A 13,264-nucleotide genomic window follows, 5' to 3' on the forward strand; every position below is an offset into this window, starting at 1 on the left:
CTATGTTGGGTTGTCGTACTCTCACCAGGAATCACCTTACAATCAATATAACTCTTTCTTCAAGCACTCCTTACTAGGAAGAAGTCAATTTGGCTCGCATTACCGCCACTTCGATAAGTCACTAAGTAGGATGTTTTTTTCATAAACCATGTCTTCATGATACTCAAGTCATAGGCTGATGTGAATTCCAAGATATCATTTCCTGCTTCATTTTTATCTCCAAAACCATACCCTCCATGAACACTCTCAAACCCATCTCGCCTAGAACCTACGTGTCCTTTGAGATCACCACCTAGTACCATTTTTCATCGCTAGGAACCTGTTGCACCACTTCCTCCAAGTCCTCCCAAAAAACTTAACCCTCATAATTCTATCACTCTTCATAGACACCGCTACTACATCATCAATATACTCCCTATCAATAAGAATAACTACTCCATTTCTACCCTTCTCCTTTCCTGAGTACCACAGTTTATAATCCCAAGGAGCCATCTCTCTAGCATTGGCTCCAACCCATTTGGTTTCTTGTAGGCATATTATATTTATTCTCCTCCTCTTCATAACATCTACAATTTCAGCTAATTTTCCTCTCAAAGAGCCTATGTTCCATGTCCCAAAGTGTAACCTATTACCCCTACCCCTACCATTACCGTTACCGTGGAATCGCTTATTTTCCCGCAACCCTTGCATATTTGACACCACCCCCGGGTCCTGTGGTGGCGCGTCGCTTTGAGGCGACGACCTAGCAACCCTCGCATATTTTTCACTACACATGGGTCTAAGAAGTGCATCGCGTTGATGTGGCTAAGTTTTACGCTGGCTGCCACAAACCTACCACAACCCTACTCTTTTTCCGGGCTTGGGACCGGCTGTAAATGCCACCACGTGACCCCCACGATATTCATATTCTGGTTCATATCATTACTAATGTGAGCAGTAACATCACTATATTTTCCCAACCAGTACGCATTGTGAAGCAATATTGGTCATAAAAGGTTGAGGGCGGGAGATACCCGAGACCACATTACCTATGACATGTGATGTTTGAAAGCGCACACTATACGGAGTTGTAATTATTTTAGGATAGTGAGCGTTAGACAATGTTGAATTCTCAGCCTACACTAGAGTGTTTGCAGATTCATAAAAGTGGATAAATTTCATCAATAATGTACAACCTTTGTCTCATTCACACTTTGGTGTACAACCTTCCATTTGTCACACTAATATGTACGACCTTACTGATGACCGCACACTATAGTGTATAGCAGGTAAAAATGACCGGTCAACGCATAGTCAACACGTCACATCATCAAATTTTCAGTTTAAAATATAAAATGTAGCCCCTACCCAAAGTTGAATTACTTTTATACCCTTGTAAAAAAATCCAAATAATTTGTTCCTCTTTTACCGCTCTCCATCTGTATGCGTAACTCACTCTTCCTCTCTCTTGTTTCTCTCTGTTCATTCATCTTCCATACTCCTCTTCTTCTTCCTCTTTTTCCAAAACTTGATGAACCTACTTCCGTTGGAATGACAAATTTCTCAACAGGAAATTACAATATATCGATTGCCATGATCACGTTTGGTTGCCCAAGATTTAATGTTTTGAATGTAACAGAATCAAAATCTCAGATCTCAAAATCTGAAAATCTCAGAAATCAATGGTAAGGTTCATGTGGTTGAAAGGCTCAGAAATAAGAAGGAAAGAGTTGTAATCTTTAGTTGTTCGTGGCATTCCAGATATTGGAATTTTATTTGATTTTTCTTGAAATAACCAGCAGTTCTTTCATTCTCCATAGTCGGAGTGTAAAATCAAAGTAAGTCGTTCAATTGTAGCAGATTTTCCTTGCTTAATTAATCATTTGTTACCAATGGGAAACTATTTGAATCAGGTAGGACTTTTATTTGGTTAGCTGCAAATATTGGCACAGTTACTTGGAAAATTGCTTCAACAAGGATAGAGCGATCTTTACTGCAAATATAGGTTTGCTTTCATCATCACAACCTCTCTCTCTCCTGAAAATTGCGTACACATCTTCAGTTGCTGAATCAAAAGAAAAGTTGTCCAAAAAATCTGAAAATAACAGGAGAAAGAATGACATGCATCTGAGTTTTTCCATCTGCATCAACATCTTCATTTGAGGCCCCTGAACTTATCGATTTTTATTTTGACTCTTGGGTTTTTCTTAATTTTGGAAATCAGACTTGAAAGGAAGGATTCAGACAAAAGTTGTTTTTAAATTCCAGTAATTGAGCAACGTGAATTGCACAAGGGGTCTTAGGCTCTGTTCTTTATTACTGAAAAAAACTGAACTGAACTGAACTGAATTGAACTGCACAAAAATACCTTTAACGTTTTGGGTTTGGGGTTATTTTATTCCTAACGTCTAAATATGAATTTTCATATGAATACAAAATCTTGACTCAATTTATCAATGTTAAGGGTAAAATTGCTATTGGCTTCTAATATTAGGGATAAAATTGCACTATTTGAGATATTAAGGTAGTTGAGCCAGTTAATTTTTTAGAGCATTATAATGTAAACGTATTAATATAATATTTATTTACTTTTCGCAAAATTTACAAATAAGTTGCACCAAATAATTATAATTATAATAAATAATGATAATATATATAATGATAAAGCATAAATTATATATAAATATAATTATAATGAAAATAGATAAATTAATATATAATAAATTATAATAATTATAATAAATTGCTGAAATTATAAATAAATAATGATAATAATAATAAATTATATATAAATAATAATAATATATAATAATTATAATAAATAATGATAAATTATTGAATACTGAAACTGAATACTGAACTGAACTGATTACTACTGAACTGAACTGATTGTTACTGAAATTAAGTAATAAAGAACAGGGCCTTAGAAGAATTAAGTGAGAGGAGTTACATATATGACTTGGAGAGAGAAATGGAAGGATCTGGAGAGATGGAATGAAGGAAATAAAGGGTAGAATATAGAAAAAGCTAAAACATGTGATGTTGCCCTTCTTGGTCTTGGTAACTTGAAATTTTGAGGAAATCCATGCCTCTTGATCCATAACTTAGTTTTTGTTGTCATTGTATTATCCATTCACAAGGTTGCTCAAAGATTCCAATTGCATGTTAGAAACTTGATTTTGTCTTTCTTACTGTAACAGTAAAGATAATATCATGCAACAGTTTGATCAGAAATATTTGTGATTGGGTCCCTTGAGAAAACGAATGACATAGTCCTCTTCTTATATTTATATACAAGGGGTAGAATATAGAAAAAGCTAAAACATGCATGGTTATAATATTTATATTTTAGAATTTAACTCCTATTAGTAATGGAGATTCTCTCTTTTAGGTGAATTGGTTGTTTGTATTTTGTGAAAAGTTTATCCTATAATTTAGGATGAATTATTGTAATCAGAATTAATAATTAGAAGAAATGAATAAATAAAAAAAGAAGTTGGAAGGATGTGGGATATGGATATATTATAAGGAGGAGAGTGAATGTGACAAGTCTAATATTATAATAAAAGGAAGGAGAAGATTGTATAAAAAGAGGAGAGGAGAGGAGAAAAGCAAAAGCAAAAGCAGAAAAAATGGGAAAGGCTTGCTTTATTATTGTGATGGTATTACTAGTAATAGTGTGTGTGTGTAGCAGAAGCAATGCGACTAGACCCATAATGTTGTTCAACCGAACCACTTATCCTTTTGATTTCATTTTTGGAGCTGGTTCTGCTGCTTATCAGGTACCCTTACCCTTTTCTTTTTCATTCCATAAGTAACATACTAATGATTATTTGTAATGATAGTCTGAAGGAGGTGCCTATATTGATGGCAAAGGATCTAGCATCTGGGATGTCTTTACAAAGGACCATCCTGGTCTGCTCCAATATCTCTCACCTTCTGAATATCTTATATTTTAATTGCATCATCAATATACTTAATTGTCTTGCTGTGCTGTGCTGGATTGACATGTAATTTTTATATATTTCAGAATTTTATTATAATTAAGTAATTCATTTGAATATCAATGTAACATAGTTGTCCATGTATAAAATTAAATGACAGAGAAAATTTGGGACAGAAGCACCGGAGATGTAGCTGATGATTTTTATCATAAGTACAAGGTGTGTTTCTGAAAAAAGATTTATTTATTACTAAAATTGGTGACTATTAATAATAATTAATATTATTCCAGGAGGACATACATTTGATGGAAAAAATTGGGCTGGACTCGTTCAGATTTTCCATCTCATGGTCAAGAGTATTACCCAGTATGTGTATGATAGATATCACTTCGTTATAATATATATATCATTCTATTTAATTTATCTCTCTTGTCTGTCTGTCTATATTTTAGATGGCAGAGTTAGTGGAGGAATAAATCCGGTAGGTGTCAAATTCTACAATAACCTCATCGACGAGCTTATAGCCAAAGGTAAACTTCATCTTTTTTGATCTCATTAACTAGAAAATATTAATGATGCATAAAGTGTAAACCAACCTTTTCTTTTCATAGATAAATAAACTGTCACACCAACTGAGAAATACGGAACCAATCTCACATATAAGCATCGAATCGAAAGCCAACTCAGATCACTTTAGATGTGAAAGTGTCTCATTAACATTTCTCCCTAATAAACACCAATACATAAATTTATTGACAGAAAAACCAATCTTAATGTTAAATCTTATAACCATACTATGGTATTATTGTATTGACATTGAGTATCCATCAAGTTTTAGTTTCTGAATCGGACATGTAGTACTAGAGGTAGAGGTAGAATTCGACATTTTTGTTATCCAAATTGCCTTACAGTAATTTGTTTGATGGAGAACAAGTCCATTAGTATGCAAGCCATAATATCCGATTAACCAAAAAACAAAGTCAACATTGAAAAATATATGAATATTAAAATTGAAATCAGAAGAACATATTAGACAAATCCAATGTTTCCTTAAGACAGATTTCGTCAATTGTCTCGTCTCCCATTATACAACAGATTAGGCAATCGTAGATTCATTATCACCAGAGCAGGACAACAACAATATTAAGAACAGACAGAGACCATAAACATTTAGAGAATATTTTTTAATTCTTCAACACTCTCGTCTTTGAATTTTGACGGTTCCATTCTATATAAATAAAACTCAAAAGACACGTATGTTCACAAATACACGACTATTCACGAACGAATATGATTATTCACGAATGAACATGACTTTTCATGGATAGGCACGACTATTCATGACGGACACGACTGTTCATGGATAGACATGACTGTTCGCGACTGTTCACGAACGAACATGACTATGCATGAGAGAGTATGGTACAAGAAGGATTAGACATTGGGTAGAGTGTGTTATAAGTGTTAATGGATGAGATAAGTAGGGAGATTTAGGGTCAAATGGATCATAATTGGAAGGGTGTGTTTAGATTTTGTTCAGTTGAGACCATATGTAAAACAGTTGTCGGGCCGGCTATGGGTAGAATGTGGCAGGTTAGAGGATTCAGTGTCGATTATGGCTAAATTGGGTATCCATTTGGGTGTGGAATGTCTATAGAATCAGTATTACGAAGAATGGGTGTTAAGGTATGGAAAGGTGAAAAACAATGTAGGTAAAATTGTTAGTGACTCAATTCCAAAAATACACATTTAGAAGAAGGAAGAGAAAATTATGAGAAAAATATGGATGCAACCACATCTAATATAAACTATTGAGTATTGAATAATTAGGCATATAACAAATAAGTTTTGGAATGGAACATCAAAATTAATTGTGGAAGGGATATCAAAGGCACACATCTAAGACGATGGCGGTAAGTGGGCGTGATTAATAATTGCTAAGGCAGTTTGAATAATGTGGCAGTGTGTATCGACATGATGAACATTGTGTGATACTATTGTCAACAAGATAAGATGTTATTGCCCACAAGTCAACACCTCAATAAACTTGAAAGGACTTAATAGGTACCATTTGAACTTATAAATAGTATGAACATCATCATATCTCAACTGAACATGCAAGGTCGAGAGCTTGGTGCAATTGACTTGAATATCTATGGAAGATGACACTACAAGATAATAAAGTCCATCATTACTTCACCCCTTGAGGTTTAAAGCTTTTGTTGCCAAATTCTCAATCACAAAAGAGTCGAAAAATAATTTAAGGTAAGATAAATATTGTTAGAGTCAATAAACGGGCGAAAAGAAACTACATTTTGGATAAAGGAAAGAACAAATAATACATCCCTAAATTTAGATTATTACCATTGAGAAGACAACTAAAAGAACCAACCAAATGGATTTGGATCTTAGATACCAATTGTAACTTCTTCAGGCCCTTACTAATCAATAGGAAGGTTTAACAAGTTTGAGGTTAAGTGATGAGTTGCATTGATGTCCATGACCCATGTCTAATTAGGAGAGTAGGAGGTTGAGAAAAGGTTAGAACTTCGTTTTGTGTTTGGGTATGGTTCTGTAGGAAATATATGTGGAATATATTTGGTGTAAAGATAGGTATGATTTAACTAAGAGGAGTAGAAGATATTGGTGTTACTATGTTGGTCATGGATAAACCGATGCAAGAAGAATGTGAGGAAGAAGAGGAGGATGAATTTGACATATCTAAGTTTAGGTGTTTGCGGATCTAATACCATGTAAAATCAGCTAACTATATATATATATATATATATATATATATATATATATATATATATATATATATATATCGGTTTTGATCACATGCTATAAAGAGGAGAAATTATAGTATACGCCTGGCATGGGTGGTATGTCATGACCAATACAATCATAACACCTGTTATTAAGTTTTTTTAATAATTAATTAAAATATTTTGTTCTCTCTGATTTTATGCATCCCTTTCTCTTCCCTCTCAACAACCACCGGCAACCTTTTTTGTGCTCCATGGGTTCTTTCCGGCCACCACCATCTTCCCAAACTGAATCCGCTAAGCTTCCCATCTACCAGATGAAAGTTATTTTTCCTTTTCCCAATTCCTTTCCCTTCCTTAATTATAATTTCTCCATCAGACAAACATGAATTTCTTCCTTACAATTTCCATAAACAATAACTGAGGAATTTGAATTAAATCTCTCTTTAAAATTTTCTCTGCCATTAAACAATAAATGACACCCAAAAAGAAAATCCAATGCTATCGTCATTTAAAAAAAGTTCATAATCTCTATTTTATTTTGAGAAAAAAAAAGAAAATAGAATTAAAGAGAATAAAAAGGGTTTAATAACAGCCAATACTAAATCCAGAAGGTTTAAGCAATGCATAAACATAGATATTTAAGGTTCAGGAAATCCATAAGAGAAAATCGGAGAGATAAAGGATGAGAAAATTGCTTCTTTTATCAAATACCGTAACAAAGGAGAAGATAGTGGTGGCCGGAAAGAAAGAAACCATGGAGAAAAAAAGGTTGCCGGCGTGGTTGTTGAGAAGAAAGGGAAAGGGAAAGAGATACATATTCTTAGAGTGTACAATATTTTAATTACTTATTAAAAAAAACCCTAATGACATGTGTTGTGGTTTTATTGGTCTTGGCATACCACCTGCCAGGCGTATAGTATAATTTCTCCTATAAAAGAGATCTCATTACATAAAAAATAATTATATATGAAAACTCTAATATGCCTATACAATAAAAATGATACTCATATGGATCAAATTAATATTAAACATTGATTTCGAGGTAACTTATTTTGGTGAGCTGAGTTAAAAATATCATTTGACCATTAATGTGTGACTTTCTACTTTTTTTTTAAAAAAAATGGAAAAATTACATATATTTTTTCATTTTTCTTAATTAATTAATATGTATGCAGGCATGAAGCCATTTATTACATTGTTTCACTGGGATCTTCCACAAGCACTTGAAGAGGAGTATAACGGATTTCTAAGCCCAAAGATTATGTAAGCTAGCCCGTCGATATTCAAACTTAAAATGTCTGTTTAGTTAACAAATAAAATGTGTCTACAGGGATGATTTTGGGGACTATGCAGATTTCTGCTTCAAAACATTTGGGGATAGAGTTAAACACTGGTGCACATTAAACGAGCCTTACTCTTATAGCATAAATGGGTACAATGGAGGAACTTTTGCTCCAGGTAGATGCTCTAAATATATGGGAAATTGCACTCTTGGTAACTCTGCAACTGAGCCCTACATTGTAACTCATAACTTGCTTCTTTCTCATGCCACTGCTGTGCAATTATACAAGCAAAACTACCAGGTACCATATACTTTTGAATTAGATAATCTTTGATATGTTATTTTAAGAATTTAAATGATAAATACATAATTAATCATATCCGAGCTCATAACATGAATGAATTGACATAATCATATCAAATTAAAATTAACCAAGTATGAGATTAATTTTCATAGCATGTTGATTTTCCAAGCAAAACTTGAGTTCACTAAATCACAAAGAAGAAGAATCTTGAGAGTAGATTGGAGTTTTGGTGTTCTTGATTTACAAATAAAGAAAAGAATGTCATTTCTTTTTAATTTTTTCACGAGAAGAGAGTTAGTTATTTAATTATGAATGACTTACTTTTTATATTCGATTAAATGGATTAGGCTGCGTCTTATTGATATAATAACCCATCTAAAATTTCAACAACTACCACTCATGCTTGATTGAGAGCAAAAACTAGTGGAAAAAAGCTTATTTGTATGAGGCAAAATGAAAATTTTTTATAACGCGCACAACTCATTACATTCTGAGGCGTTACCATTTCTAGAAATCAATTGTAATGTTTGAATTGCTAGTTTTCTTTTGCAATGGTCTTAACTATTATGTGCCCATTTTACTTGGATGATTTAATTGACCTTATTAGTGATTCTTCCATGACTACGTTAGGCTTTATGGGCCTACATATTTTAAACCTAGGAAACTTTTTATTCCAAGACTTTGTTGGAGAAAGATGTTCCTTAGTTCTGAAACCTATATGCTTATATGCAAAATTAATGATAGAGTATATATCTGCAAGTGTTTAAGGAGGTGGGACATAGGGAAAGAATCTTCTTCTTTGTTTAGAGGATCACTATTTCGTAGTATATAGGTTTTATTACATGCATGTATATTTAAGAGGAAAATCAATCCAAATCCCACAAGAGTTCATGCTGCATTTGTGTGCTCGCGCATTCGGCAGCAAACCATCCATGATTATTATGAGGACCATGTCATGTAAATGAATCTTTAAAGTCAAGAGCATGCATGCATACTAAAATAATAAGGAGAAAATCTACTATGTCCCTCCCTCAAAAGTGCAATTTTTTCATTAGCTCATATAATATATCATTTGAATCACAAACTAACATAAAAATAATAAGGGAAGTACAAAAACTAAACCTTTTGGTTTGGCTGATCCACAAACACATTCTTCATCGTTTAAAAGTTTGCAAACAAAGGTATGTACTTTGTAAATTTTGTAGTTAAAGGATATGTGAGTCAATTTTTGGTAAAACAATACTTGTGGTTTAATTAATTTGTGAAGTCAATCTTTTTAATTGCTCCAAAACGCTCCCTTTTGAGATAAATAGTTACTACAACAATTTTTGAGCAAATAATGACTTTATAAACTACAAAAATCACAAACTCATGTTTGCAAGCTTTTAAATCACGTGGATTGTTTTTGCAAATCGGTTAAACCACAAGGTTTATTTTGATACTCTTTTCTAAGATATATATTAGTATATATTAAATGTACAAAGAGCATTTTCAAAATTCAAAATAACAAATAATTCAATTTCAATCCACTAATAAGATTAATTTACCCTACATGTTACTATAATAGGATCTCATAATAGGGTAAGTCGGAATATTAGGAAGGTTTCTCACCTCAGCTTCTTCTCTATATTTTTTTTTAACATTGACAAATAGGTAGAAAGTGATGGTAGTGGGGGTTTGCTTTTAGTCACTTATAGATTCATTCTCAAATTAACAAAAATGAATGAGATTTAGTTATTTTCATATAATGATCTCTATAAATGAAGAACACATAAAAAGAAACAAAAAAAAAAAATCATACTTCACAAGCATGCTAAGAAACGTCCTATAAAGCACCAAATCTCACATCCCCAACCGTAAAACAATTTTTTTTTTTTACAAAATTAAGTGAGTGTTTGTTTTAACTTTTCGGATGAGCGTTTAGCTTTTCACTCCAAACCGCAGGAAATATAGGGTTTGGCTAGGTTTATATAACCGCAACGTTTAACATTTTTTCTAGAAACTGCAGCATTTTGGAGCTTTTGATAAACAGTTGTTTGTAGTTATTTTCTACATAAAGCATTTTGAAAAGGACGGGAAACAAATTCAAAAAACATATTGAAATAAAATACAAAAACAAACAAAAAATAAAAGTAATATTTTTAGATATAAAAACCATAGAAAACGAGAAATAAGGCAAAAATGGAATAGACACTCATAAAAAAAATAAAAAAATAAAAAAAAATCTTTTAGACAAAAGAAATTAGACACAATCCAGCGAAAAAAAGAAATAAAACAAAAACTAAAAAGGAAAGAGAAAAATGAAAAATGAAAAATGGTAAACTTACAAATGAAATATTAGAAGGGGATGATTCAATTGAAGATGTTCCTCTTTGAAGACACTTGATTTTTCTGTTTGTCATGCCCCATTTATTCTTCTCCATAAGCTCGTATTAGAATTATAGGGTTCGATAAATTGGTTCCTTGAAAATATATATCAAAGATTAGGATGTAAGTTGTAGACCAAATACTTAAAATATAATTATGCTAAATGTGTATATATATATTGCAGCCGACTCAAAAGGGACAAATTGGTATAACATTAGTGACCCATTGGTTTGTACCAATGTCACCAGCATCAGTGGAAGACCAGAAAGCAGCAAAGAGAGCACTTGATTTTTTCTTTGGTTGGTGAGTTATTATAGTTTTTGCCACAAAACCACATATATATTGTTCAACAATAAACAAACAAAAACTAAATGACAGAAAATGGATTGTTTTCTAATTACTATTTTTCACTCACTTAACTCTATTACAATGCAAATATTTTTAGTATTCAAACGGTCGAAAGCTACTTCCATGCTTGCAACGATCCCATGAGTTCACCAATGGTCATGGTATTCAAATCATTAGATTCCTTGATATCACAATGTAATGAAATCTAGAATCTAAAGATCAGAGGATTTTTTCTATGACACAAATATTATTCATAGTTTCATCATTCCTTTTTAACTGGTTGACTATAGATAATACCAATGAATAATAAGCAGAAACAAATTCCTACTCCATTTTATGAAAACTTTCAAACTCCCCTCAAAGAGTTTGCAACCGAACCTTTTTTACCTTTTCATCTCCTTTAAATGAATTCTCCAAAACTTCTCATGTTTGCTTTGTCGAAGTGGCACAAGTTATTTTCTCCCATGCTACTTCATATGATTGTACTCCTTGGTATATCCAAAACAAGGCTTGCTCTTGATTTTCTTAAACTCTTCTTTTGAACTTGTGTTAATCTTTTCTCATTTTCAACTTCAGCTTCAATATACCCCTTTTCAACTATTTCTTCAACTATTTCTTATTTTCCTGAGATCCAAGAAGAGCCTTCATTTGGATACTCTATTTACCGTAATTTTCTTTGGTTTAAAGGGACACAAGAGAGTGGAATAAAGTTGTGCATTTGGTACGAACAAAGCACTAATATCAATTTGTTGAAAATGAATTAAAATTTGGAAAATAAACAAAGAAAAAATAAAGGAGAAACATGGATTGTTTTCCCTTATTAGTATTTTTCACCCAACTTAACTCAATTACAATGCAAATATGTTTAGTATAAGATTAATTTTTAGTAAACAATGCGACTTTCATTATGAATCTGGAAAAGTTCTGTACAAGTTAATTTAATATTAAAACATAATTTAATTGATGAATTATTATCTTGTAGGTTTGCTAATCCAATAACATATGGTGATTATCCTGCTACAATGAAAAGTTATGTGGGAGATCGTTTGCCTAAATTTACAAAAGAAGAATCCAAAATGGTGAAAGGGTCTATTGATTTCATGGGAGTCAATTATTACACCACTTATTATGTTGCAAATAATCCACTTCTTACCTCTAAGCACAGCTGGACTTCTGATAGTCAAACCACTTCCACACGTACGTAATTCCTCCTAAATAATTTCTCTTTTGTTTGATATCTATCTAAATCTTAAATCTTGATTCATTCAGCTCTCAAGGCTGGAGTTCCTATCGGTCCAGCGGTAATTTCTTTCTTTCTACACTAGTCTTTTATTTATTTGTTTATCCAAATAAATTATTATTAATTTAGATTTTGTTGTGTTACAGACAGATTTGAATTGGCTTTATGTATATCCAAAGGGAATTTACCATCTGATGGTCTACGTAAGGGATGAATACAACAATCCGCCTATTTTCATTACAGAAAATGGTAAGCAGTTTGAATTCATTAGCATATCTGAAAAACTTTTTAAATTGTTTTATTTGTTTCTTTAGGTTTTGCTACTGGAAATAATGCCTCAATGTCAATTGATGAAGCCCGTAAGGATGGAAGGAGGATAAGATATTTGCATGACCACTTGACTTATCTGCTCAAAGCAATTAAGTGAGTATTCATCTCATAACATTTTAAATACAATTTTATAAATTAATACCTTATTATTTTGTTGGCATTGGCATGTGCAGGGCTGGAGTTAATGTCAAGGGATATTATGCTTGGAGTTTTTTGGATGATTTTGAATGGGATGCTGGTTTTAGTGTTCGATTCGGCATCATTTACGTTGATTTCAAAGACAAATATTTGAAGAGATATATGAAATACTCAGCTTTTTGGTACAAGATGTTCTTGCTGCACTAATGTTCTTTCTGCATTACTTCTCTTTTTCATCTCTCTACTGTATCGTCAAATAAATCAATATGCTTTCCTCCAATCCGCATATGTACTAATCATTTCATAATAAATCAAAATTCATATGTTTTTATTTAACTTGTTAGTGTAAAAAAATGGAACCCATAGGAATCAGGTGTTGTGAAACCTTTAAGATTCAAGAGCTAAACTTAAAGGTGTTGTGAAACCTTTAAGATTCACGAGCTAAACATGTAGGAATTGAAAAATCCTCATTGTTAAAGGGATGAACCCTAATAAGCTCTCAAAGAGAAATATATTTTTAATTAATAAAAATTTTTTTCGTTACAAATAAAGATATGAATTTAT

General features: G+C 32.3%; 1 protein-coding gene across 6 annotated transcripts; it reads left to right on the forward strand.

Annotated features, from left to right (window-relative positions):
• The first annotated feature begins 1,436 nt into the window (after window positions 1-1,436).
• LOC136227692 (vicianin hydrolase-like) lies at window positions 1,437-13,005 on the forward strand. 6 transcript variants are annotated; one of them, XM_066016422.1, is made up of 15 exons: window positions 1,437-1,817; window positions 1,893-1,984; window positions 3,671-3,761; window positions 3,825-3,894; window positions 4,084-4,142; window positions 4,214-4,289; window positions 4,376-4,453; window positions 7,867-7,954; window positions 8,022-8,274; window positions 10,829-10,947; window positions 11,975-12,189; window positions 12,262-12,293; window positions 12,379-12,481; window positions 12,547-12,655; window positions 12,736-13,005. In XM_066016422.1, exons 3-15 carry the CDS (start codon window positions 3,696-3,698, stop codon window positions 12,905-12,907), a joined length of 1,440 nt encoding a protein of 479 aa, XP_065872494.1. In that variant the 5' UTR covers window positions 1,437-1,817; window positions 1,893-1,984; window positions 3,671-3,695; the 3' UTR covers window positions 12,908-13,005. The 6 variants fall into 6 exon arrangements, with proteins under 6 accessions (XP_065872494.1, XP_065872495.1, XP_065872496.1 ...); XM_066016423.1 differs by having other exon boundaries at window positions 3,674-3,761; XM_066016424.1 differs by having other exon boundaries at window positions 1,897-1,984.
• The last annotated feature ends 259 nt before the right edge of the window (window positions 13,006-13,264 follow it).

This window comes from Euphorbia lathyris, chromosome 4 (genome assembly GCF_963576675.1).
Source record: "Euphorbia lathyris chromosome 4, ddEupLath1.1, whole genome shotgun sequence".
Classification (NCBI taxonomy): Eukaryota; Viridiplantae; Streptophyta; class Magnoliopsida; order Malpighiales; family Euphorbiaceae; genus Euphorbia; species Euphorbia lathyris.

Excerpts from the sequence above, each read along its gene's own strand:
- LOC136227692 (XM_066016420.1), top strand. The coding sequence starts at position 3,612 with ATGGGAAAGGCTTGCTTTATTATTGTGATGGTATTACTAGTAATAGTG. Across the intron at positions 3,762-3,824 it reads CTGGTTCTGCTGCTTATCAG|TCTGAAGGAGGTGCCTATAT; the intron begins GTACCCTTACCC and ends TTGTAATGATAG. Across the intron at positions 4,290-4,375 it reads ATGGTCAAGAGTATTACCCA|ATGGCAGAGTTAGTGGAGGA; the intron begins GTATGTGTATGA and ends TCTATATTTTAG.